Source organism: Ovis aries, chromosome 3 (genome assembly GCF_016772045.2).
Source record: "Ovis aries strain OAR_USU_Benz2616 breed Rambouillet chromosome 3, ARS-UI_Ramb_v3.0, whole genome shotgun sequence".
Taxonomy (NCBI): Eukaryota; Metazoa; Chordata; class Mammalia; order Artiodactyla; family Bovidae; genus Ovis; species Ovis aries.
In genome coordinates, this window is record NC_056056.1 from 2,376,990 (window position 1) to 2,402,927 (window position 25,938).

The following is a 25,938-nucleotide window of genomic DNA, read 5'->3' on the forward strand; positions in this document are numbered from 1 at the left end:
ACTCTTCCTCGGAGCTGGCCCAGGGGACAGGAGCTTCCCCAGGCATGGCTCACAGTTCCTGGGGGTGCCAGGGTCAAAACTGACCCTTGGAGGCCCAGACAGGGAGGCGAGTGGCTGGAAGGATCTGCCCCATCCCCAGGCTCACTTTCCTCTGCGTTCCCCTAGTTGGGCAAGGTCTACGGCATCGAGTCCCACGTGCTGAGCCCCGGGGAAACCAAGGCTTTGTATCCGCTGATGAACGTGGAGGACCTCTACGGGACCCTGTACGTGCCCCACGACGGTACCATGGACCCCGCCGGCACCTGCACCAGCCTCGCCCGGGCCGCCACCGCGCGGGGGGCGCAGGTACGACCGTCTCCCGGCCCTGGGCCCCCCGCTCTGAGCCTGGCCCTCCTGCCCAGGAACATGAGCTCCCTCTGCGCTGAGACCACGGGCCAGCGGGGACCCGAGCCCCTGACCCGCTCCTGCCCAGGCTAGCCAGCCGCTTCGGTCTGTCCATGATGTCCACTCTCCCCAGAGGCCCCACCCTGCTGGGATAGCAAACCTGCCACAAATCTCTTCTCCTTTTGACTTGAGTCCACATGTAGTTGTAGGAAAAATTAGAAAAGACAAATAATCAAGGAAGAAGACATGGAGAAAGCTGAAGAAAGAAAAGAGTCACCCAGAGGCCCCCAGTGTTGACACTTTAGTGTTACCGCGAGTATATTTCTCTGGAGAAGTGAACCAAGCTGCACTGACCTTCACGCGACCTTTGAACTGCAGCATCTGCCAGTCCCTTGAGCCCTCCTTTTTCTCTTTAAAGTCTCTGTTTAGGGGGACAGGTTCTCCACATCAAGGAGCACGGAGCCGGTTCCCGCCCTGTGGTCAGCCCCATGTCCCCGATGGGGCTGCATGAAGCCTGCCCGAGCAGAAGCAGGGGTCCCGGGTCCCGACCGGGCTGGGTGGGCGGCCAGCCCTCCGAGAGCTGGCGTGGCTTGGAAAGCAGCTCCTCTCACTCCCAGGTCATCGAGAACTGCCCAGTGACCGGGATCCGTGTGCGGACGGACGATTTTGGGGTGCGGCGGGTCGCAGCCGTGGAGACAGAACACGGTTCCATCCAGACTCCGTGTGTGGTCAATTGTGCAGGTGGGAAGGCGTTTCTCCTGCCTCCCGAGTGGCCACCCTGACTGTTCCCAAAGCTGGCCTTGCTTAGGGGTGGGGGCGCCCAGTGCCCCCCTGGCTGGCGGCCCCTGCCAGATGCCGGCAGGGCTCAGCCGCCTGTGCTCTGCCCGCAGGGGTGTGGGCGCACGCTGTGGGCCGGATGGCTGGCGTCAAGGTCCCGCTGGTGGCCATGCGCCACGCTTACGTCGTCACCGAGCGCATTGAGGGGATCCAGGTGAGTAGCTGGCCCCCGGGCCCGCATCAGGCTGCAGGAGACTGGCTCGTGGTGGCCCACGGGCCTGGCTCTGACCCCACACACGCAGGTCGCCACGCTGAGTGTCAGTGGCCCTATCTGTAAAATGGGCCTTCTCGTGACTGGACGCCCTGGGTGGCATGAGGATGAGGAAGTGGCGCAGCTGTAAGCTGAGGGCCCCACCCCCTCCTTTGCCTTCGTGGCACGGCTCCTCACTGATGCCAAGCCTATCACACTTGGTGCGGCCAGCCTGACGTTGGCTGTGTCCCATCCCCCTGGTGTTCCTGGGAACCCCTGAATGTTCGCAGGTCCCCAAATATGCTGTGGGTGCCAGTCTCAGAGGACAGTGGCCCACAGCCCTGGGACCCTCCCGGGCAGCCCTGGAGACCCCCCTGCCAGGGGGGCGGGCAGGGGCCGGGGAGAGCTGTGGGCCCTCTCCCATCCTGGGAGCTTCCTGTCGCCCTGTCGTCACCCACGCCTCTTTCCCTCCACGCACCTCTCCCGTCCCCTCACACCTCCATCCCTTTGCTCGCGTGTCCCTCTGCGCCCGCGCCCGTCTCTCCCTCCGCCCACCCGTCTTTCCTGCACTCACTTCCTCTCTGTCCATCTTGCCTCCCTGCATCTGCTCATCCCTCCTTCCATCCCTCCCTCCCTCTAGCCCGCCATCCACCTGTCCTGTCCGTCCGTCCCCCCGTTCGCTGATGGACCTGCTCATCCACCCATTCACCTGCCCACCCTTCCTCCCCCGTACCCACCCGTCTGCCACTCCCCGACCCCTTCCTCCATCATCTGTCCATTTATTCACACGTATAACCAACCCACCCTCCCCGCCCTCTCCGTCAAACATTGACTGGGTAAGCTCTGTGCTCCAGGCCCTGTTCTAGAAGCTGGGGCTGTGACAGAGATAAGAACCTAGTTCTTGCCCAGGTGAGCTGGCAATGGGAGGTTACGAACAAGTAAATAGACATTTATTTTAAAACGGGCTGGCAAGCACTGGGGCTCCAGGGACCCACAGCCTGTGGACCAGGGCAGTGCCCTGGCAGAGACCACGTCCGAAGGGTCTCCTGAGACATCTAAGGGAAGGCAGAGGGGAGATAAGGGAAGAGGGGAGGGCGCAGGGCACGGCAGCTGGGGAGGAGCAGGCGGTTCCGAGGCGGGCCTTGGCACGCGGGTGTGGGTAAGAGACGGGGCTGACCTTGATTGGGGCCAGGCCCCAGCAGGGAGGGTCCCGGGAGGCTCGCCCCTGCCCTGGAACTAGCCTGGCTTCCGTCGGCTCACCAGGCTGGCCGCTGGGTGGGCCCCGTGGTGAAGGGGGCGGGCAGCTGGGGCGGGACTGAAGCCTCTACCCTCTCCCACCCCCTTCTCCCGACACCAAGTTCCCGTACTCAGGGATGGGCTTGATGTGATCCAGCACATTCCTCCTGAGGGCTGCGGTGTGCCACGCACGGTGAGGCGTTGGGGAAAGAGGCAGTGTCAATGGGACGAGCCCCGGGCCCTGGTTCCGAGGGAAATATCTCCGGTGGCCGCCAGGGGTCACCTTCTGACCGCTCTGGACTGTAGAAGGGACAGTAAAGCGAAAGTCGCTCAGCCTCGTCTGACTTGCAGCGACCCAGGCCAGGATCCTGGAGTGGGTACCCTTTCCCTTCTCCAGCAGACCTTCCTGACCTGGGAACTGAACCAGGGTCTCCTGCATTGCAGGCGGATTCTTTACTAACTGAACCAACAGGGAATCTGTGGATGGGGGCTGGGCTAGAGCTGGGGACGGGTCTGGGCAGAGGAGGGCCGTATCCTGGTGGGGAGGAGGAGGGTCACAGGGCATCCACGGAGCCCGGGACGGAGCCTCAGCCTCTCCGCACATGATGTCTGGCTTTGAGGCAGCTTCAGGGAGAAGCAGGGCAGTGTGGACCCTCCCTGAAATTTTAAGATCAGCACCACACTGGGTTTATTCATGTTACTTGCAAACACTACCATCTCCCAGAGACTTGTGTGCCTCTGGGAACCCCACGCTCCACCCCAGGGAAGGGCCACCAGCCCCAGAAACTCTTAGACTCTTTGTAGGAGAAAAGAGGAGATTCGGGGCTAGGGGCCAACTTCCCCATGCTTCCCTCCACGTGGGGAGTCTGGGAGGCCAGGCTCTCCTGAGGTCACACCTGGGCAGCCTGAATCTGGAGGAATGGGCCCCTGACCCTGACCTCCCACATGGTCTGACCCCTTGGTGAGTCAGAGAACAAGCTCGCTTAGGCCAAGGCAGCTCCTGTAATCAGGCTCTGGGGCTCATGCTGGGAGGTCCCTGACACCTGGACTTGTTTATGGATGGTCAGGAGACTCCCTGACAGTGGACAGTCTTGTATTGTGAGGGGCCAATTGCCCAAGTCTGGGCTTCACAGTGTTGGGGGCCTGGACACCCCAGGCTTCTGGTGAGGGCTCAGGGTTCAGCCCCCTGGACCACATGCCCTTCTCCTTTCTTCCTGGGGGACCAGGGAGCTGGGCTGCCCCAGGGACCCCAATTCTAAGAAGCTGTGCCATTCTGGGTCCTAGCCGAATGCTGTCCTCAGCTCCTCTGTGACCTCATCCAGGGACCTCTCTGGATCTGGTCTCTGCGTCCATCAAACACGGTGGCCCAGATGCCATGTGATGGTCTGGCGTCCCCACTGCCTTCCACCTACTGCTCTGCTGCGGTGGAGCCGTGGGAAAAGGCCCAAGCTCGGGGTCTGCATCCCGACCCCCTCCATTAGCCAGCCAGGTGAGCCGAGGTGCCGCCAGAGCCTCAGTTTCCTCTTCTGCAAAATGGGTTTAAAACTGTTTAGGGCTGTGCTGAGAGAGGAACCAAGTGGTGGGCTAGGGCTGAGCGCAGTGCCTGGCACATCGCGGTGAGGACTGCCGTGACTGACAGAGGACATCGGACGGTCCAGGCAGCAAGTGCCTCAGAGAACTGGGAAGCCTGGAGCCATCCGATGGGCTCCCTGGAGGAAGCAGCTGGTGGGATCTGAATGAGGGTGAGGCCAGGAGCAGCGGATGGAAGAGGGCGGGCTGGGATCAGGAGTGTGACCCCAGGGGCACTGGGGTCGCACCTATAGGGTGGGCTTCCGGATGGAGGGGGCAGCGAGGGTACCCCGTGGACGCCTTGGGCTGAGCTGAGCCCGTGCTGGGCTCTCTGTGGCAGCTGGGGCCTTGCAAGGCCGGGAGGGAGGGACACTGATCCTGCTGGACAGATGCAGGGGCTGTCCTGACCACCAGGTGTCCCCACTGTCCTGCTCTGTGGAGCCCCAGCATTTCGTGTGTTTTGTTTTTTGGGTAGTAGGGACAACAGAGGTAATGAGATCACCGGTTCTGAAGAGCTCCCCCTGCAGCCCCTGACGGCAGCTCCTCAGCGCAGACGTCCTTGTCGCCGTGCTCAGAGGAGCCAGGCGGCCCGCAGACAGGAGGAGGAGGCAGGGCCCCTGCCGGGTGGTCCCTTTTGGTCGCTGCGTGTCCTCAAAGATGGGGTGGAGGGCTCACACCTGAGGAGTCCATCTCCAGGGTCGGGGGTGCTGAGAGCCAGCTCAGTGCCTGGGGCCTGCAGGGGAAGTGAGCCTCTCCTCACTCCCGTCCTCACTCCCGCTCGCTTTCGGAGATGGTCTTAATTTTTGGTCATTCACTTGTTGGTTAAATCAGTACTCAGTATTTGCAGTCTGATGGCAGTGAAAACATCGTGAACTCCTGAGCAAGCAGAGTCCAGCTTCTTGTGTTTCCTGGAGTTGCTATTAATAAGTGTGTGTTTCCAGCGGTTCAGTTTCCCATGTAGCTGTCACCAATTCTCCCTATCTACGTGGCTCAAGGGTAAAGAATCTGCCTGCCAATGCAGGAGACGCAGGGGATGCAGGTTCGATCCCTGGGTTGGGAAGATCCCCTGGAGCAGGAAATGGCACCCCGCTCCAGTATTCTTGCCTGGGAAATCCCAAGGGCAGAGAAGCCTGGCGGGCTACAGTCCATGGGGTCGCAAAGAGTCGGACGCGACTGAGTGACTGAACTGAACTGAACTGAACCCATCTATCATATGTCTGTCACCCACCCATCCATCTATTATTGATCATCTGTACCTATCATCTAGCTGCCATCCATATCTGTCTAACATTATCTTTGTCCCTACAGCCCCGTTCACATGATCAGCCCCCACGTCCCATGCCACCCTTAGCTTAGGTAGTCACTAATCTGATTTCTCTCTCTATGGGCTTTCCTGTTTTGGACGTTGAATGAAATGGAATCACGTGATTCGCGGCCTTTACGTCTGGCTTCTTTCACTCTGCTTGACGTTGTCAAGGTTCGTGTATCAGAATTTCGTTTCTTTCTGGGGCTGAATCGTACGCTCTTGTAACCGCGATGTAGTTCTGTTTTCATCTGCTGATGGCCGTTTGGGGTGTTTTCACTTTTCGGCCACTATGGATTATGCGCCTGTGAACACTCATGTACAAGATTTGTGTGGACATGTGTCCCCCTCTCCTTTGGTGGACACCTTGAAGTGGAATTGCTGGGTTCCAGGGGAGCGTTGCTGACTCTGTGTTCAGCTTTTCGACTCTCAGGCTATTTTCCAAGGAAGCTGCGCCGTTTTGCGTTCTCAGCCTCAGTGTGTGCGGGTTCTGACTTCTCCACCTTGTCAGCGATCTTTGCTGCTGTCCATCTTACTCTTTCTAGCCATCGTTGTGGGTGTAAAGTGGTATCTTGTAGTTTTGAGTTGTGTTTCCCTAATGACTAATGATACTGAGCATCTTTTCATGATTATTGGCATAATGTTTGTTTTGGGGGGAAAAACCACTATTAACACACTTTGCTCGTTGTTCACTGGATTGTCTTTTTTAATTAAAAAATTTAAACTTTTTCGGCTGCATGGAAAGTGGGATCAGTCCTGTTCCCCCTGCATCGGAGGAATGGAGGCGTAACCGCTGGGCCCCCAGGGAAGCCCCTGGATTGTCTTTTTATTAAATTGTTTCTAATTTTTACAGCACAGTTTCACACTTCTTTCTTAAATTCATTTTTTAATTAAATTTTTTGGAGTATAGTTGCTTTGCGCTTCCCTGGTGGCTCAAATAGTAGAGAATCTGCCTGCAATGCAGGAGACCCAGGTTCTATCCCTGGGTTGGGAAGATCCCCTGGAGAAGGGAATGGCAGCCGTCTCCAGTGTTCTCACCAGGCGATTTCCATGGACAGAGGAGCCTGGGGGGCTGCAGTCCAGGGTTTTCACAGAGTCAGACTTGACTGAGTGACTGACACACAGCTGCTTTACAGCATAGTGAGTCTCTGCTGTACAGCAAAGCAAATCAGCTACGTTGCTGTTCAGTCGCTAAGTCGTGTCCGACTCTTTGCGATCCCATGAACTGCAGCACACCAGGCTCCTCTGTCCTCCACTATCTTCCAGAGTTTGCTCAAATTCGTGTTTACTGAGTCGGTGATGCCATCTAACTGTCTCATCTTCTGCGGTCCTCTTTGCCTGCCCTCTATCTTTCCCAGCATCAGAGTCTTTTCCGATGAGTTGACTCTTCCCATCAGGTGGCCAAAGTATTGGAGTTTCGGCTTCAGCATCAGTCCTTCCAATGAACAGCCAGGACTGATCTTTAGGATGGACTGGTTGGATTTCCCTGCAGTCCAAGGGACTCTCAAGAGTCTTCTCCAACACCACAGCTCAAAACCATCAATTCTTTGGTGCTCAGCCTTCTTTATAGTCCAGCTCTCACATGCATACATGACCACTGGAAAAACCATAGCCTTGACTAGACAGACCTTTGTTGGCAAAGTAATGTCTCTGCTTTTTAATATGCTATCTAGGTTGGTCATATCTTTTCTTCCAAGGAGCAAGCATTTTTTAATTTCATGGCTGCAGTCACCATCTGCAGTGATTTTGGAGACCAAATAAATAAATAAAGTCTCTCACTGTTTTCAATGTTTCCCCTTCTATTTGCCGTGAAGTGATGGGACCAGATGCCATGATCTTCGTTTTCTGAATGTTGAGCTTTAAGCCAACTCTTTCACTCTCCTCTTTCACTTCATCAAGAGGCTCTTTAGTTCCTCTTCATTTTCTGCCATAAGGGTGGTGTCATCTGCATATCTGAGCTTATTGATATTTCTCCCAGCAATCTTAATTCTAGCTTGTGCTTCATCTAGTCCAGCATTTCTCATGATGTACTCTGCATAGAAGTTAAATAAGCAGGGTGACAATATACAGCCTTGACGTACTCCTTTCCCAATTTGGAACCAGTCTGTTGTTCCATGTCCGGTTCTAACTGTTGCTTCTTGACCTGTATAGAGATTTCTCAGGAGGTAGGTCAGGTGGTCTGGTATTCCCATCTCTTTCAGAATTTTCCACAGTTTGCTGTGATCCACACAGTCAAAGGCTTTGGCATAGTCAATAAAACAGAAATAGATGTTTTCTGGAACTCGCTTGCTTTTTCAATGATCTAGTAGATGTTAGCAATTAGATCTCTGGTTCCTCTGCCTTTTCTAAATCCAGCTTGAACATCTGGAAGTTCACAGTTCACGTACTGTTGAAGCCTGGTTTGGAGAATTTTGAGCATGACTTTGCTAGCGTGTGAGATGAGTGCAATTGTGCGGTAGTTTGAGCATTCTTTGGCATTGCCTTTCTTTGGGATTGGAATGAAAACTGACCTTTTCCAGTCCTGTGGCCACCGCTGAGTTTTCCAAATTTGCTGGCATATTGAGTGCAGCACTTTCACAGCATCATCTTTCAGGATTTGAAATAGCTCAACTAGAATTCCATCACCTCCACTAGCTTTGTTCATAGTGATGCTTCCTAAGGCCCACTGACTTCACATTCCAGGATGTCTGGCTCTAGTTGAGTGATCACGCCATCGTGATTACCTGGGTCATGACGATCTTTTTGTACAGTTCTGTGTATTCTTGCCACCTCTTCTTAATATCTTCTGCTTCTGTTAGGTCCATACCATTTCTGTCCTTTATCAAGCCCATCTTTGCATGAAATGTTCCCTTGGTATCTCTAATTTTCTTGAAGAGATCTCTAGTCTTTCCCATTCTGTTCTTTTCCTCTATTTCTTTGCATTGATTGCTGAAGAAGGCTTTCTTATCTCTCCTTGCTATTCTGTTTCTTTGATATCCTTTATCAGGAAGTTCTCTTTGTTCCTAAATATTAACTTTTTATGATGAAAGTGTTTTTATCTGTCAAATACTTTTTCTGCATCTATTGAAATAAATTAGTGTTTTTCATCCTTTATTGATAATGGTATATTACCTAGATTGATTGTCAGATGTTAAACCGACTTTGCATCCCTGAAATAAATCCCATTTGGCCATGGTATATAGTCTTTTCTATATGTTGCTGGATTCAGGTTCCTAGTATTTTGTGAAGGCTTGTTGTTGTTTAGTTGCTGAATCCTGTCTGACTCTCTGCGACCCCAGGGACTGCAGCAAACCAGGCTTCCCTGTCCTCCACTGTCTCCCAGAGTTTGCTCAGACTCATGTCCATTGAATCAGTGATGCCACCCAACCATCTCATCCATATAGATGGATATTTTCATCTATATTCATAACTGTTGCAGTCCTCCCCCCGCCCCCCGCGCAGATGTCTCAGGAGATCTGTCAAACAGTCATATTTTCTGCATATTCATATAGGGCAGAGAGATCATGGAAAGTCTCCAACAGCACTCCCCTCCCTGAAGGGCTCTTCGTTCTGATCTTCTCCATCAGCGTCTGCTCCGTGGTCACCCTGGTACCCTCCTCACCCATCTTCTGTTCGTATCTGCTGTTCTGGGTCCACGGCACGCTCTCTGGCCACTTACTGAGAAGGGTACTTGGGGATATAAATGTTTCTGTGTACATGAACGGTAAAAAAAAATCTTTATTCTTTCTTACAGTCAATTGATGAGGAAGTCTGCCTTTAAAGTCGACTTCAGAATTTGCTGGACTTTGCCCCGGGTCTTCCAGCCTCCAGGGCTCTGCTGTTTCTTTATTGAGGACCCACCTGTTCACTTATGTCCGGATGGTCTATTCCAGCACGGCCTCTGTGCAGGCCTGGTCCAGTCACAGGGCTTGGTGGGCACTCGCGGGCCCTTCAGGACTGAGATTCACAATTTTCAATCTGAGAAGCCATCTTGGCTTTTTGTTTTGACTTTCTTTTTTTTTGTTTGTTTTGACTTTCCCATGACTCCAGTCTCTATGTTTTCTCTTCCTGGAGCCCCTGTAAGGTGGATGTCAGACCTTCAGGACTGACTTTCTAATTTTCTTACTTTTTCCCCATTCCTGATTCCCGCGCCTTCGTGTGTTTTAGCCTAAGACCTGGAAGATGTTCTTGGCCTTATCCAGCCCTTCCGTCAAACGCTCTTCTCTTTGATGACGGACTTGGTGTCAGTGTCTCCAAAAGAATCTCCAGTCTGTTGTCGAGGGGGGACGGCAGCCCACTCCTCACCTCCCTGGAGCCTGGGGTCTCTGGGACCCTTTTCACCGGAGACACGTCCGGGCACCTGTGGGGTGGGGCTCAGGTCTGGAGGGCATGGCATCTGAACAGAGGAGACCCTAGTCCAACCTTCTGTTCACACACATACACACTCTCTCTCACACTCACTCACGTGCATGTTCACACACACACGCATGCACACACGTGCACATGCCCACATGCACACACGTGCACACATGTACACACTTACACACACGTGCTTGGCCACCACCTACAGGCTGGGCCTCTGCAGACTGGAGGGAGTAGGCAGGCTGGGAAGCTCTTTCCCCGCCCCCAGCCCCAGCTGAGGCACGCCCCCTGCCCACTCGGCCCCCCGCCCACTCGGCCCCCCTGGGCTGGTGGAGCTCTCCTGCCTGTGCTCTCTGTGGTTTTACCTTTGAGCTCCCCGCTCCTCCCCACATCTCTGCTGCCATCTTACGGGGTGTGAGCGGGGGGCTCTGTCCACTGTGTAACCGAGGCCCCAGGTCCACCGTGTCCTCAGGGTCCTACAATGAGGAGGGAACACCGTGGGCCCCGCAGGGTCTGTGACCCCTGGTGGAGGTGCTGGCCCACCGCTCTGCCCCGCTGACCCCGAGGCCTCTGTGCTCTGCCCTCTAGAACATGCCCAACGTTCGCGACCACGATGCCTCCGTCTACCTCCGCCTGCAGGGGGACGCCTTGTCTGTGGGCGGCTATGAGACCAACCCCATCTTCTGGGAGGAGGTGAGACACCAAGGCTCGAGGCGGGGCGTGGGGCTGCGTTTCAGAGCTGAGACGCCCTTTTCCAGAGACCCCTGTCCTGGAGCTCTCCCCCAACCTGGGAAGTGGCAGGTCCCTGATCCTATGGGGTCGAACCCATATTTCTCCAGCCCTTAAGAACCTGGCACGCAGGCAGATACAGACCCGGGGCCGGCGGAGGGCTGGCCTCAGAGCAGCAGTAGTCAGAGGCTGAAAACTCCACAGTGGGGACTCTAGCAGATGATGAAGGCAAGTAAGCCCCCCGCCTGTCAGCAAACGGCCCCTGGCCCTCCCCTCCCACCGGGGCTCTAGCTGTGCCTCCCTCCGGCCTGGCTGCTCTCCCGGCAGCCTCTGGGGTTCATGCGGGCCCAGCGCCCCCCTCAGCACCCTCAGCCACTTCAACCACATATGGGCCACCCCAGCTCCCGTATTCACATGCTTAGCCTTCAAACTGAACACTAAAATGACTCCTTTCAGCCAGATACTGTTTTACTTTGGGGAGAAAGAGGAAGACCAAGATAAAAGTCTCTGTGCCCAGAGGCCTGTATTCTGGTGGGGAGACCCACAATAAATAAACAAAGAAGTCACATAATTTGGGATGGTGATCTGAACCCTGAGTGAAGTTAACAGGCTGAGGGTAAGCCTAGTGAGACTGGCGTGGAAGAATACCCTTCAGACCGCGGTCAGGCAGGGCTGGATGGGGGGCTGACATCTGAGTGGACCCTGCAGAGGGGGGGTGGGCAGCAGCCCGCCCGTGGAGGTGAGGGCCCTGCGGTCAGACTGAGCTTGCTTTCCTCGAAGAACCGAAGGAAGGTCAGCTTGGCTGTGGGTCCATGGTGGACATGGGCAGGGCCTGCTTGTGTAGGGTTTTATGAGACACAGAGTTACAGGGAGTCTTGGGGGGCTCGAGAGCAAGAAAGGGCCTGATCTGACTTGGGCAAATGGGTTGAAGGGGGGCAACGAGCAGGAGGCCATTCCAGGGCAGAGCAGGGGGGCCTGGGTCCAGGCAGGAGGGGAGCAGACAGGGCCTCTAGGGGGTGGAGGGGTGGAGGGAGACAAACGGGACCGTCTAGACCGTCGCCACCTGATGGGGCCGGGCTCCAGGCGGCGGCCGGCACAGGGCAGCTTCCCCCCATGTCCCCAGGTGTCAGACGACTTTGCCTTCGGCCTCTTCGACCTGGACTGGGATGTGTTCACCCAGCACATTGAAGGTGCCATCAACCGGGTCCCTGTGCTGGAGAAAACCGGGATTAAGTCCACGGTCTGCGGCCCCGGTGAGTGGGGAGGCCCGGAGCTGACGGTGGGGTGGGAGCTGGCCGCCCCCAGAGCATGGCCGGCCGGCCCTCCGTCCTGGGCGGGCAGCGCTGTGCGGCCTCCTCCCTGCAGGTAGCAGATGTAAGCCTGCCCCCGGGGCCCAGCCAGGCCTCTGCCCGCCCACCCTCGCGTGAGCCCTCCGGGGGCCCCGCCTGGGCTCAGTCCCTGCTGGAACCCGGTGCTCTCAGCGGTGAGGTGGGGTGAGCCCCTCCCAGCACCCAGTGAGGCTGAGTCAGGGGAGCAAGGGCCAAGCTCACTCCCGATGCTGTTCACTCAGGGCTGCGGGCCCCCTGGGTCAGCCTCGCCCCTCTGCCCCCTGGCCACACTCCCTCCCAGCGTGGAAAGGCCCCACCTGGGGCCTCCCCTCCGGTCCCCAGGAGAGCTGGACCGCAGGAGGCTGGAGCAAAACGGCGTGAACCAAGCGGCTCAGCTTCTGAGTGCCCGTCTCGGGTGTGCAGGGTGCAGGCCCCGACCCTGCCCGCTGGGCGGCCGGGTCAGACCCCAGGCCAGGGCAGACTGGGGCCAAGACCACTCACTTGCTGTGGGAGGGCCAGCCAGCCAGGCTACACCGCAGACGTTCAAAGTGTTGTGACGAGGGTCACTCAGAATGCAGCGGGGAGAGGGGACCGCTCCGTGACTGGGCCTGGGGCAGGGTCATCCGAGGGTGGCCCAGGGAGTTCAGGGACCCCAGGGTGGGGGGAGACCCACGCACGCCAAGCGAGCCATCTGAGCTGAGTCTCAAAGGCTGTGTGCAAACGGAGAAGATTCCAGAGTAAGATCCGAGCCCAGGGCCCCAGAGGCGGGCCTTGGTGTGAAGCGGCTCCACGGTGTCCACTCAGCTCCTTCTGAGACCTGAGTGCCTGGAGCCCAGCAGGCTGGTAGGGAGCTCCTGTGTTGGAGGCTAGATGGAGCCTCTGTGGTGGGAACCCAAGGCGGTGGGCTCTGTGCAGGGGAGAAGGTGTGTTCCAGGGTGAGGGCGTGGAGGCAGGGGTGGGGGATGAGGTGGCCGGCCTGTGGTCCTGGCAGAGAGAGGGTGGCCTCTGGACAGAAGAGGGGCCCAAGCCAGCCCTGAGGCCCAGACCTCTCAGGCCAGGGCTCGCAATGGCCTCTGAGATATCACTGGCGCCTTGTCTGGGCCAGAGGCAGGCTCTCAAAGCTGGTGGGTACAGGATGGGCCATCCAGAGGGTGCCATGTGAGGCTTTGGGGCCAGGGTTCTGGGTGGGGGAGCGGGCCTGCAGGCACAGACATGCCGCCCCATCCTGGCTCCAGCAGAATCACGGCGGTGTGCCCTTCCTTCCCGCACGGAGGGGCCCCTTAATCCTCAGCAAAGGCAAGAAGCGGGGAGCATGTGCCCACCTAGCAGTGGAGAGAGGGCCAGAAAGACAGTTGCCCAGAGAGGAAACTCTGGGTCTGAAGCTCTGCGTTCCTTGAGCCTTGGTGTCCTCGTCTGTGAAATGGGTGGCAGGCCGAGTGAGGAGGGGAGGCCACATGTGAGCTGCAGGCCTGCGGGCAAAGTCATCCCTGCGGGCTGAGCAAGGAGGGAGGGGCAGGCCAGGCCAGGGGAGGGAGGGGAGGGGTCCCGACACCCAGCCTGCGGCCTGCCAGGGTGCCCGGCCCTCCCGGGCTCCGAGCACACGGGGTCCAGACAGCCGCCAGCCGTGGCTGCTTCAATTTGTTCGGCTCATGAAGGAGCAAAGGTGAGTGGGCAGCTTTCCCAGAAGAGGTAGCTGGGGTCCCCCTGGCCAACCCAGGGGGTTCGGGGCACAGGATGTGGGGCTCAGGCAGAGGACTCACAGCCCCAGGGCTTCCCGGGCCTGGTGGGGCTGGCAGGGAGAAAGCCAAGGCGAAAGCGAAGTTGCTCAGTCGTGTCCGACTCTTTGTGACCCCGTGGACTGTAGCCCATGAGGTTCCTCCATCCATGGAATTTTCCAGGCAAGAATATTGCCAGGCCCGAGACAATCCCAGGGAGCATCCTGGCTCTAACGGGACTGCGGGTCATCGACCTGAGAAGCCACACTGGGAGAATGTGCCTGTCAGGACCCCTGGAGGCTGGTTTCCCAGCGTGAGGAAGGTTCTCTGGGGACACAGGCCTTTCTGCTGGCCGGTCAACGGCCCTTGGCCTCTGGGACAGAAGAGGGAAGTCCCAGGACCCTTGACTTCAGGAAGCGGGAGGCCCGCAGGCCTCTCGTTCTAAGGTTGGGAGATCAGAGGCAAGTTTTGGGGCCCCTGTCCCAGGCATCCGGCATCCTCTTGAGTCATTTGTTAAACATCCAGGTGACCCTTGACCCCCAAACTTCCCTCCTGCTAGCTTTCTGTGAAGACTGTTCAGAACATTCTGGAAACATTTCCAGCACTCCCGGAATGCTCATCAGGTCATCCCCAAACACAACCATCTCGGGAGCCGCCCCGGCCTCACCAGACACCCTCCTGCCCTCCTCCACTTGCCTCTTGCAGCCTGACCTGCACACAGGCCCCCGGATAGGACCCAGGGCCCCCCTGACGCCCCCACTGGAGGCCTGCCAGGCTCACTGTGGCCTCCAAGGCCCTCACCGGGGGCCCTGCCCTTCGCTCCGCCCTGCCTCTTCCACCCTGCCCTGCGGCTGTTTGGAAGCATTCCCAGGTTCCCTGGGGCTGGCGGCCTCCTCCAGCTCAGATGCTGAGGGTCAGAGACCAGGCCCGGCTGGTCACCGGCAGGGAGGAGGACAGCGCTTGTGACCAGCGCACACAGAGCTTAGGACCCCGCGGGGAGCCCGGGGCCCTGACCGGCCGGGCGGCATCCTCCTCTGTGACCCGGGCTCTGATGGCGCCGGCACGGCGGTCAGGAGCGGCCCGCCCTCCAGTCACTCCAGACCCCTTATCAATAGCGCTTTTTCCCCTCAGACACCCTCTTTTTTGCTTCCTCACGCTTTGGCTCTCTGTCCCTCTCATTCTCCTGGCAGCTCCCCGAGGGTTGGGGCTTGTTCAGTCGCCTGCCACGGCCGAGTTCTGGGCACAGGCGGGTGGGCTGCAAATATTAGTGATCGAGTAACTCACAGCCCTGTGAAGTCCGCGGTCATCGGGACCGTGATCCCTGTCACAGATGAGGGTCCAAGGCTCTCAGAGCCAAGGTCACACAGCCGGGAACCAGTAAAGCAGGGTACGAACCCAGGACTGTGGCTGCCAAGTGCAGCTCTTTATCACCATACCAGAGTGGGCAGCAGCAAGAATACTGCAGTGGGTCGTCACTCCCTTCTCCAGGAGATCTTCCCAGCCCAAGGACTGAACCTGGGCCTCCCGTGTTGCAGGTGGATTCTTTACCGTCTCAGCCGCCAGGGAAGCCCCTTTTAATCATGCTCGAGCGTTCCTCTCCACCCGTCCTAGCCTCTGTCCCCAGCACGCTGGCGGCAGACAGAGCCAGAGGCTTGGTCCCCTCTCCTGAAGAGCTTACAACCCTTCATTCACTGAATGAGCATGTATCAAGCCCCGACTGTTTGCTGGACCCTGTGCCTTGAGATACGGCAGTGAGCAAACCTGCCCTTGAGCTGCCCGTGGTCCAACGGGCAGGAACGCCCGGCAGTGACACAGCGGGAAGGTGGCACGGTGATGGGAAGCCACGTGCTGTGCCGGGGACTCAGGGAGAAGCCCCCCACCAGCAGAAAGTCACGAGACACACCAGGGCCCCACGAGGCAGAGCCCAGTTCAGGTCATCAGTGCTGAGGACCTCAGCGGAACGTAGCGGGAGCGATCAGGGAGGAAGCGGCCTTGAGCTGCCCACCCCTGCCTCAGTTATTGCCCTCTTGGGAGACCCCACCCAGGAGCCTGTGGCCGGGAGGGACCCTCAGGCTCCCGCCTCCCTTTCAGAGTCATTCACCCCGGACCACAAGCCCCTGATGGGGGAGGCGCCCGAGCTCCGCGGGTTCTTCCTGGGCTGCGGCTTCAACAGCGCAGGTGAGTGCGGGCAGTGGGGCCTCCCTGACTCCTGCCATCCTGGGAGTGAGGGGCCCCGCTGGGCTCTCCTCCAGTTCTCAGAGCTGCCCCTTCCTGGGGTGGGGGTGGGCCTAGGAGGGCTGTGGCGGGGACAGGGGTGGAGACGGGACAGGCCTGCCAGGAGGAGGCACGTGGCACCCCAGGGGTGAGCTCCGGGGCGTAGGGGCTGATGCTGCCCACAGAGGTGGGAGGGGCACGGAGGTGGGGTGCAGGGCCCTGGGGGCGGATTGCAGACCCGCGGCCCTCTGCTTCTGCCAGGAATGATGCTGGGCGGTGGCTGCGGGCAGCAGCTGGCTTACTGGATCGTCCACGGGCGCCCAGAGAAGGACATGCATGGCTACGACATCAGGCAGGCGCCCCCGGGGCCCGTGGGCGGGCGGTGGCTGCCCTGGAGTGGGGCAGCGGTGGCGATGGTTTACTCACTAAGCTGTGGCGGGCGGTGGCTGCCCTAGAATGGGACAGCGGTGGTGATGGTTTACTCACTAAGCTGTGGCGGGCGGTGGCTGCCCTAGAGTGGGGCAGCGGTGGCGATGGTTTACTCACTAAGCTGTGTCCAACTCTTGTGACCCCGTGGACTGTAGCCCTCCAGGCTCCTCTGTCCATGGGATTCTCCAGGCAGGAATACTGGAGCGGGTGGCCATTTCCTTCTCCAGGGGATCTTCCCGACCCAGGGATCGAACCTGGGTCTCCTGCATTGCAGGCAGATTCTTTACTGATTAAGCTACAAGGGAAGCTGCTAGGATGGGGTGAGGTGGGGTAAATATCCCGGGCTCTTTAGAAAGGAGCCTTCCCTGAAATCCAGAGGGCTTCTTGGAAGAGGTGGCAGTAAGCAAAGAAGGAAGAAGCCAGCTGGGGGTGGGGGCGCTGCTGCAGGGTGCCTGGGTTTGGCAAATCCACCGCCCTCTACAGTTTCCAGGGATGGGCTGAGCCCGGGGGTGGGGCTGAGCCAGGGTGGTCACTGCTGGGATGCGGGCACGTCTGGGAGGCAGGCAGCCCTGAGTGAGACGCTGGCCGCACGCTTCACTCACAGGGCAACTGGAATAAAGCGGACCCCGTGCAAGCCCGTCCCTCTGTAACCGGGGGTGTGAGGTGCTTGCTGCAGATGTCGCTGGGAGCAGGGAGCGGGTCTGAGTAGGCGGAATGCTCAGCATCAGGTCTGTGCATGAAACACTGCTCAAAGCTGAGTGGAGGCCAGTGCCGGTGTGGGGGCTGCTGTCGGAGCTGCCCACCGCCCTCTGTGAGCTGGAGCAGTGACGCCCCCAGGCAGGGTCGGTGGGGCCGGGCTTCTGGTCCCCAGGTGGCAGTTCCGCAGGCCGAGCACTGCGGGTGGCAGAGGAGACAGCGGCTTGGAGAGGCTTCTGTGGGGGTCCAGCCCATGGCGCTGTGACGGCTCTGGGCAGACGGGCTCCCTGGAGAGACCCCAACTGGCAGGGCTGGAGGTGGGGGTGCTGGAGATCACGCTGGTTCAGCTCTGCATGCCCCGGTTCCTCTGCTTACCTCGCCCTGTCCTGGCCTGATGGGGACTTTGTGTCCGCGGGGATGTGTCTGCCCCACACACAGACAGGCAGGCATACTCTGAGATCCCCTCCCTGCGACCACCCCTCCCGTGGTGCCTGGCACAGCACGGTCTGCTGCCTCGGAGACAGTCTGGGGCTGTGCCCACGTGCTCTCCCAAGAGAGGAATATTCCAGAGATGATAAAGCTGCCCAGAGCCTCAGGGATGGGCCAGTCCCAGCCCCCCCTGCTATAGACAGCAGGGCAGAGGAGCCCTCACGGGAAGTGACTTGCCTGAAGTCACTCAATGCTGGAGCCACAGCCGCCCAGCTCCAGGCCTGCAGGCTGTCTGCCGTCTCCCCTCCCTCAGGGGTGAGGCCTCCGCCCTGGGATCTGATGGACCAGGGTGCAGCCTGGGCCTCACAAACAGCCCCCTGCCTCCCGGGCTGGCAGACGTGCCCTCCCCACGCAGGGGCTCTGGGCCTCCCTCCCTCCCTGCCTTCTCTCACAAGCAAGGCATCAGTGGGAGCATCTTGGGGGCCCCTTCGTGGGTATGCACAGAGCCGCCGCCTCTGCCCTGGCCAGCTGGGGCCTTGGGTCACAGGTCGGTCGGAGTGCAATCTCGGGGGTTGGGGGCTGGAGTCTGGTCCGCCCACTATCCTGGCCCAGGCAGTGTGCCCCAGGAGAGGACCAGCTGAGGATGTCCGACCCGAGCGGTCCCTGACGTGGGACTTGGTGCCCACCCAGCACCATGGCCTGTCCCCACGCACACACTGGCCGGCCACCACCCCCAGGCCAGCTGCCGGCATGGCGCCTGGGGCCTCTCGGCACTAATGAGTGGCTCTGCCTCCCCGGCCCAGCGGGGGTGGAGACAGGCCGCAAGGGCAGCGGGACAGGGAAAGAGGGCGCTGTGCGGGGAGCTGGGGGCTGCGCTGGTCCCTGTCCTCAGACACGCGGGGGGTCGGAGCCAAGCCCCGGCCTGTGTCACCTCCTCCTGTTACACATGGAGGGCAGGCTCAGGCATGGAGGTGACTGGGGGTCACCTGTGGGGGAGGCTCCCAGGGCGGACACCCACCTGGTGGCCTCACGGGGGGCGGTGACAGCCCCGCTGGAAACCCAGGCAGGTTCTCAGCCACCCCAGCCCCACCTCGTTAGCTGTGCGGCCCTCGGCCAGTTCCCCTCTCTGACCTGGGTCTCCCCATCCGTGAAATGGGGACGAGGGTCCCCTCTCCCAGCGGAGGCGTTTGAGGTTCCCGGTAGGGATGTGTCCGCCCCCCGCCCCCTCCCACGTCCCCGCCCTGGGGCCGGGGCCTGGCCTAGGCGGGAACGTCGCTGGGGTCCTGGCAGCCAGGAAGGGAGGGGTTGCTCCTTTTATGTCGGGAGGGCAGCTGGAGCTGGCGCCCGGCTGCAGGCCCCTCTGCCCGCCTGTATGCAGGTGGGAAACGGCAGCCTGGTCTATGCGGGCCCCGGGGAGGGGCCCTTGTCCTGCTGACCCCTGCTGGTGCTCTGGCTCAGCAGAGTGCCCGCTCCTGACACCCACTGGCGTGCACAGGTGTGGGCAGAAGGCCGGCGGGGCTGGTTCAGATGGGCAGGATCCGGCCGTTCTGGGACCACCCAGCCCATCCCCACCTGGGTCCCGGCCACGCCTGGGCCCCCCCACAGACCCCCATCCATGAGCCGCCTTCATGCTGACCATGCTCAATGCAGGTGGGTCTCCTGTCCCGTGCAAGGAGCCAAACCAGCAGCCACACGTGTAAGGCCGCTCTGAGGACCAGCCCCGGGGTTCTCGCAGCTGGCACCCAGCCCCGCCCTGGGAGGGAGCCCCTTACGCGGTAGCAGCCACTGTGAATGGAACTGGCATCAGAACCCTCACGAGTGTGGTCCCGCTGCCCCGCCCAGATTGGGGCACCACGCAGAGCAGAACCGCGTGCGAACCGAGAGCCAGGCAGGTGCAACGAGGCCCGGGCGGGGTCCCTGAGGACAGCAGTGTGGTGGGGACGCAGCCGGGGGGGGGGGCGGTGGTCCTGGAGGGCAAGCGAGATGCCCGCAGGTGGGGGGGAAGCTGGGGGCTGGGGGGGTGTTGAGTTGGGCGGCTAAGGGGTGGGCTGTGCCCGGAGAGGGCAGCAGGGCAGGCAGCCCAGCGGGGCCCAGTGAGGCAGGCAGCCCAGCGGCTGTGCCCAGTCTGGCTCGGGTGGCCCTGCGGTCCGAGGAGGCCAGGCAGAAGGCCCGTCGGGTGGCCCAGCCATCGTGCCCATGAGCAGGCTGGGGAGGCGCCTGAGCCCTGGGGGAGGCACCTCTGAGCTCGGTGGGAAATGGCAAAGGGCCCGTAGGTGGAGCTGGACACCCCTGGGGGTGACATGGCTGTACCTGTTGCCCCCCCCGCAGCCAGGGACAAGCCTGCGGGGATCCTGGTCACAGCGTCCCTAGGTGCGGGGTCCTCAGACACAGCTAGGGTCCCCGGACAAGCCTCCGTGCCTCTTGGGGGGGGGGTCTCATCTTCACCCTTGTTTCCGCCAAGGGGGCCCCATGGAGAAAGGGGCGCTCTGTCACACCTGTTGACCAGACTCTGAAGACCCCAATGTAAGCTTCCACCAGAAGGTCCGAGCTTCTGGGCGGCTCCCCAGTAGGATGAGGGGCACGGCTCACCCCCAGCATGACCCCAGCCTGAGGCCCTGCGCCCGTGGTCCCTGTGCCTGACGGCTGTGGAGGCTGCAGGCAAGGAGGCTGAGCTCCCCAAGGCTTGGGGGTGCCCGAGGACCGGGGGGAGGACTCTTGGAGAGGACGAGGGTCCCCGGGCGGTGACACGCCTCTCTGCGTCCACCACAGGCGCTTCCACCGCTCGCTCACAGACCACAGCCGCTGGATCCGGGAGCGCAGCCACGAGGCCTACGCCAAGAACTACTCCGTCGTCTTCCCCCACGACGAGCCACTGGCCGGACGCAACATGCGGACAGGCCCCCTGCACGAGGTACCCCAGCCCCATGGTGCCTGCTCTGCGCTGGCTGCAGTGCTCTCGGGGAGTCCAGGGTGTGGGGTGACAGTGTGCACACGGCCCCCTGCTGCAGGGCACGTGAGGTGACGCGCTTGGAGCAGGCAGAGGAGCCGTGGGGGGCAGATGTGTGCAGTCACAGGTCAGGAGGCCGAGCCAGGCAGCAGCCTGCTTGGGCCATCGTTCCTTCTGGAAAACTACTTATACGATGAAACCCATCGTCCGGTGCCCTTTCCTGGGACCTGCCCCTCGGCACTCTGCCAGGTCCCCAGCAACCCAGGCTCCGTCTCCCTGCTCCTATCGCTCCCGTCCCATCTCCATTCCCCGCTTCCTTGCCCCCGTCTGGGGCTGCACGCTTTGCTAACCACCCTGCGAGGACCCAGCCAGCGGGGCTTGGGCCTGTCTCTGGGTACAGAGCCTGACTCTGGATAGATGCTCAGGGAATGCCCATCCCCTGGATGGGTGGAGCGGGAGGCAGGTGGCAGGCTCAGTGAGCAGGTCACGTTTATAGAAGATAGAGCCTCCTTCCTCTGAGACCAGTCCCTGGACCCCGGAGGCAGCTGGCATCCACGCACGCTCCCCGCTACCCCACCAGGACAGAGTCAGCAGAGGTTCCTGGGCTGTCCCGCTCTCCGGCCTGGCCTGGAGGGCCCAGGGGGAGTCTTGGGACCCCCGTGGGTTCAGGTTCCCCCTGCCTGACCCCGGGCTTTCATGACCCGCACTGTCTACATAGCTCAGCTGCTTCCCAAAGACACAGGGCTGCTCCATGAGCCTGGTATGGAAGGAGCCGGGCACAGACAAGTTGCCCAGGCGTGTACCGTTGTGCCGGAGGGGACTTGGTGGGCGCACAGTCGTGTCCCCGGGGAGGCATCTGCACTCACGCAGGCCTCGGCTTCCTCCTCAGCAGCCCCCTCGTGCCGCCTCCCAGCCGCTGACGGCTGACGTGTGTGTTGGGGAGGCGACTTGTCTCAGGCGGAAGCACCCCCATTCTTACTAGAGGGGAGCAGGTTTTGTGTCCTCGGTTCCCAGCCCCTCGGACACCCAGGGAGACATATCCGGGTGTCACCAGCTGGCATGTGGCCACGTGCATTCTCCCCCTTGAGGCTGGTGGCCCACAGGGAGGGGGAGACACAGGCCGTCTGGGCCTCGGGTGCCCATTGGTTCTGGCTGGCACTTGTAAGTCCTGCCGGACTCAGCTTCTGAGGTCCACCCCTCCTGGGCTCCGGACATGGCTGGGCCCCGGCCTCAGGACCTTCCAAACCCAAGAGTGGAGATTCTTTTCTTCCCCCCCAACCGCATTTATTTCAAAGAGATCTGCCGCTGTAATAACTGATGGCATCTGCTGTAATTTTTTATTGTGGCAAAGTGCGTGTAACATACAACTTGCCATTTGGACCCAAAGTGCTCAGTTCAGGAGGCTTCAGGGCCTCCACGCTGCTGTGCGACCATCACCTCCAGCTACTTCCAGAATGTTCTCGTCACCGCAAGAGGAAACCTTGTCCCCATTAAGCAATAACTGCCCGTCCCCCCGCCTTCCCGCCTCGCAGAAGTGGAAGGGAGCGAAAGTGTCAGTCACTGTGTCCTGCCTGACTCTCTGCGACCCCGTGGGCTGCAGCCCGCCAGGCTCCTCCGTCCATGGGATTCTCCAGGCAAGAATCCTGGAGTGGGCTGCCATGCCCTCCTTCTGGGGATCTTCCCCACCCAGGGATCGAAGCCGGGTCTCCTGCGTTGCAGGCGGATTCTTTACATCTGAGCACCGGTTCTTTCCTGTCTGTCTCTGGGGACTGGCCCCTTCTAGTCATTTCATGTAAATGGAATCATACACCGTGTGGCGTTCGGTGACTGGCTCCTTCTCCTTAGCTTGCTCCTGGGCTTCATCTGTGATGTAACAGGTGTCAGAATGTCCTGCCTTTCGGAGGCTGGCACCCCGTCGTGCGGGCGGGCCACGCTTGCCACCCCGTGTTCGTCAGAGCTAGTGTGCACAGCTTGTCTGTTGCCCGGTTTCAATCTCCAGGGTGGGCACCAGCTGTGGCATCATGGGGTCCCCGGCTGTCCCGTAGCAGACGCCACCAGCTGGGGGGCTCGGGCACACTTCTCACCGTTATGGGGGCTGGATGGTCAGGGGTAAAGGTGCCCACCGCCAGGTGTCTGGTGAGGGCCCTCTTCCTGGCTTCGGGACGGCCGTCTCCCGGCTGTGTCGGCTCCCCATTTCCTGATAAGGATCCGGAATCCGCCCTTGGGCCGTCATTTCCCCTAATTCCCTCCTCACCAGCTCTGTCCCCAGTACAGTCACTCTGGGGATAAGGCTTCAACACAGGAGTTTGGGGTGCAGTTCAGTCCACGAGAGAAGCTCGCTCTACAGGTCGGGGACTCTTAGGGTGGGCAGCCGGGCGCTGAGGGAGCCCCAGGGTTGGACTCAGCCTGGGCTCGGGTCCCGGGTCTGAACGCCAGCATCTCTTTGTCGTCCACACCCTGAGGTGTCGGGTGGCGGGTCCCAGCCCCCCTGCCCTGCTCTGGGGGTCCACCGGGCCTGAGTCTGCTCACTGTCCCCACCACCAGGAGCTCCTTGCACGAGGCTGCGTGTTCCAGGAGCGGCATGGCTGGGAGCGGCCGGGATGGTTCAGTGCCCAGGGCCCAGCTCCGGTGAGTAGGCCCCCAGCACACACCCAGCCCTGCCCTCCCCCACCCCCCGCCGCCCACTGCCCACCCCCGCGTCCACCCCACCGGAAGTGGCTGCACCGCTCACTGTCACTGGCGCTCGGGAGCATGGTGAGCCGTGGGGTGGGAGGCTCATCTGGCCTTTGGAGAAGTCGAGCCCCTGTCGGTCTTCCCGGTCCGCCTGTGACCTCGGGCCCCTGCCACGGACGTCACTCATTGCCCACAGTGCCCGGCCTCCCACCGCCCAGATGGGCTAGGGGCCCGGGAAAGCTGGTGCTCCCCAGCGAGGAGGCCACACACGAGACTCCCCCGTTGACGGGAGAAATTAGAGCATCTTCTCATAATTTTGCTCATATATTTTTGGCGGCTGCAACTGTTAATGTGAGTAGGAGGATTTAGCACTAAATTATGCATTCCGTGTGCTAGTTTATAAGTTGGGGTTTCCGCAGTGTTCTGGCCTCTGGGTGCCCTCTTGGGGGCTCCCGCCTCCCACCCAGTTCCTTCCAGGGAACTGGGTTCACAGAGGAAAGAATAGAAACCATCCTGCCTGTGAGGCCCTGGGTCTCTGGGGCAGGCGGTGTGATGCTCTAATACACCCGGGGGGATAGGAGTAGGCACCGGTTTGTACAAATGAAAAGCCCCTTCTGTTGCTATACTTCAGCAGCCACCTTCCAAGTGTGACCTATCTCCCATCTCCATAGCAACCATGTCCCAAGGCAAGTTCCTGATGGCCTCTGGGGTCAGCAGAGAGGAGGGGCCTGCACAAACCCCTCCCTGCCTCCAGCCTGGTGCCTGGAAGCCCCTCTTTCCCAGAACCTGTGGGCAAGGGGAGACCAGAGCCAGAATCAGGAACACACCCTTGGTTCTGAGATGGGTGGGCTTTGCAGCCCCCTCCCACCCGGGAGCCACCCGGGAGCCCAGGGCATTGGGCCACCGGACCCCCCCCCCCCCGCCGCTCCCTGCTCCCTGGCCAGGCTGCAGCGGGCTGGGCTGTTCCTGCAGGGGCCTCAGGGGCCAGTGGGAGCCACCTGGCAGGCCAGGGAGATGAATTCCTACAGAGACTCCTATAAAGGCCTTCCCTGGACCAGGGCTAGGCCGGGAGCTGGGGGTGGGGAGTGAGGGGGTACTTGGAGGGACAGAGAGGCCCAGTTCAGTCAGGACCTCATCCTCAGCTCTTACTGGTGAGAAGAGACGGGGCCGGGCTGGCCCTGTGCGGGGTGAGAGGTGCCGGGCTTGCTCACACTTTTCCAGGAGTGGCCGAAGAGTTGGGAAGGAGGGGCTCCATCAGCAGGAACAGGACTAGGAGTGGGGTGTGAGGTTCTGGGCCTCCCTGAGAGTGGCTGGCCAAGCACAGGAGAGGCCAAGGCAAGAGGCGCTGAGGACCGGCCTCCAGGGCCCACCGCCCCGCCTCAGGCCAGGCAGTCAGGGCTCTGCGGGGACTGGAGGCAGGCGGCAGCCTCTCTGCACCTTGGTTCCCCGACCTGTCCAGAGACTCTCCCTTCCTGAACGTGCAAGGCCCTTTGAGCAGGGCCAGGCCAGAGCAGGACCGCGTCCTGGATCGCCGTGGCGACAGCATCGGGGAATCCTTGCAGCAGCCACCCCACCCCTGACGCTGTCTCTCTCTTCTTCAGCACGCTGACCCCTGGGCCTCATCCCAGCCCCTCGGCCCTGAGACGGAAGCCCTGGGCTGGCCCCTGGGGTCCCAGTCAACCCGCCCTGTGTGCTGTTCAGCCCCCTGTCTCCCCCTCTCTGCCTGCCCGCACTCCATTTCTCCTCCGTCTCGGGGCCCAGCCCTCCCACTGCCACGGTGACCAGGGTGCGCCTGTGCCGTGCTGCTGGCATGCCTGAGCCGTGCCTGCAGCCAGCCCCGTCCGCAATGCACTGCCCCGTGATGGGGGTGGGGCCTGGCGAGGGCAGGGCCAAGGTCAGTCTGTCCTGTGGGCCTCAGTCTCCGCAGGGCCGGCTCCGGGCCAGGCGGCGTGTGCGGGGAGGAGGGCGGGGCTGTGACACCCCCTCGCCTGCCGCAGGTGCTCCCCTACGACTTCTGCGGGGCGTACGGGCATCGGGCGCACGAGGACCACGCCTACGGCCGGCTGCTGGGCCAGGAGTACAGCTTCAGCTTCCCTCCGCACCATGATGTGGTAGGCCCCCAACCCCGAAGGGGCAGAAAGCTGGGCAGCACTTAGGGCCAGTCAGGGCAGGCGCCCGGGGAGCTCTCTCCCAGCCGGCTCCCTGTACCCTCACCCCGTTGTGGGCTGACTCAGGTTTGAGGCGGAATTGGTGATGCTTCCCTCGGCCCTCTGGCTTGCGGTGGCGCGGCCTGCTGGGGGCGTCAGGGCCGGAGGAGGCGGCCCGGCCCGGCTCAGGCTGTGTGGTCTTGGGCCGGGGATTCATCTCTTGGAGCCCCTCGGAGCCGCCCCCAAGCGTGACTGTGGGTGGCGAGCCCCCTGCCGGGTCTGGGGCCGTGGTTCCTGTCTGCCGTTCTGACCGAGCAGACGCAGGACAAGGAGGTCCGAGACGGGGCCCCGAGGGGACAAGCAGAGGAGGCCGCAGCTGGGGCCCGCTCGCCGCCCCGCTTTCTCCGGAAAGCGCCCCGCTTTCTCCTGGGCCCTTCCGAGCCCGGCTCCCTGGTACAGCGGGAGAGGAGGTGACGGGGTCCTAGGGGCCAGGCCTCCCCCAGGTCCGCATCACGCTGGGGGTTCTCACAGCGTCTACAGAGAAGACAACTCCAGTGTCCCCGCTGAGATACCCAGCTGTTCTGTTACAAAGGAGAACGTGCTCTCTGTGTCCATGAGCACGTGGCCAACCACACGAGGGGGTGAAGGCCCGCTCAGTGTCTACACTGGGCTGGGGCCACGGTCTCAGCCTGGGGGGTGGATCCCCAGAGAGGGGCGGCCTGGGATGCCTCCTGGACGTGGGACCCCCGGCAGTCGTGTGAGGCCCTTCAC

The 25,938-nt window shown here is 60.9% G+C and overlaps 1 protein-coding gene across 6 annotated transcripts in view; it reads left to right on the forward strand.

The window, feature by feature from the left end:
• Nucleotides 1-25,938, forward strand: part of SARDH (sarcosine dehydrogenase) — a 58,320-nt gene that overhangs the window by 4,803 nt on the left and 27,579 nt on the right. For all 6 annotated transcript variants that reach the window (XM_042247991.1, XM_042247992.1, XM_042247990.1 and 3 more), the window contains 10 exons: nt 166-345; nt 1,002-1,125; nt 1,275-1,375; nt 10,449-10,553; nt 11,713-11,842; nt 15,724-15,810; nt 16,108-16,198; nt 20,170-20,311; nt 22,892-22,975; nt 25,018-25,131. In XM_042247991.1, the coding sequence (XP_042103925.1) occupies nt 166-345; nt 1,002-1,125; nt 1,275-1,375; nt 10,449-10,553; nt 11,713-11,842; nt 15,724-15,810; nt 16,108-16,198; nt 20,170-20,311; nt 22,892-22,975; nt 25,018-25,131 (1,158 nt within the window). The remainder of the gene's footprint in view (nt 1-165; nt 346-1,001; nt 1,126-1,274; nt 1,376-10,448; nt 10,554-11,712; nt 11,843-15,723; nt 15,811-16,107; nt 16,199-20,169; nt 20,312-22,891; nt 22,976-25,017; nt 25,132-25,938) is intronic.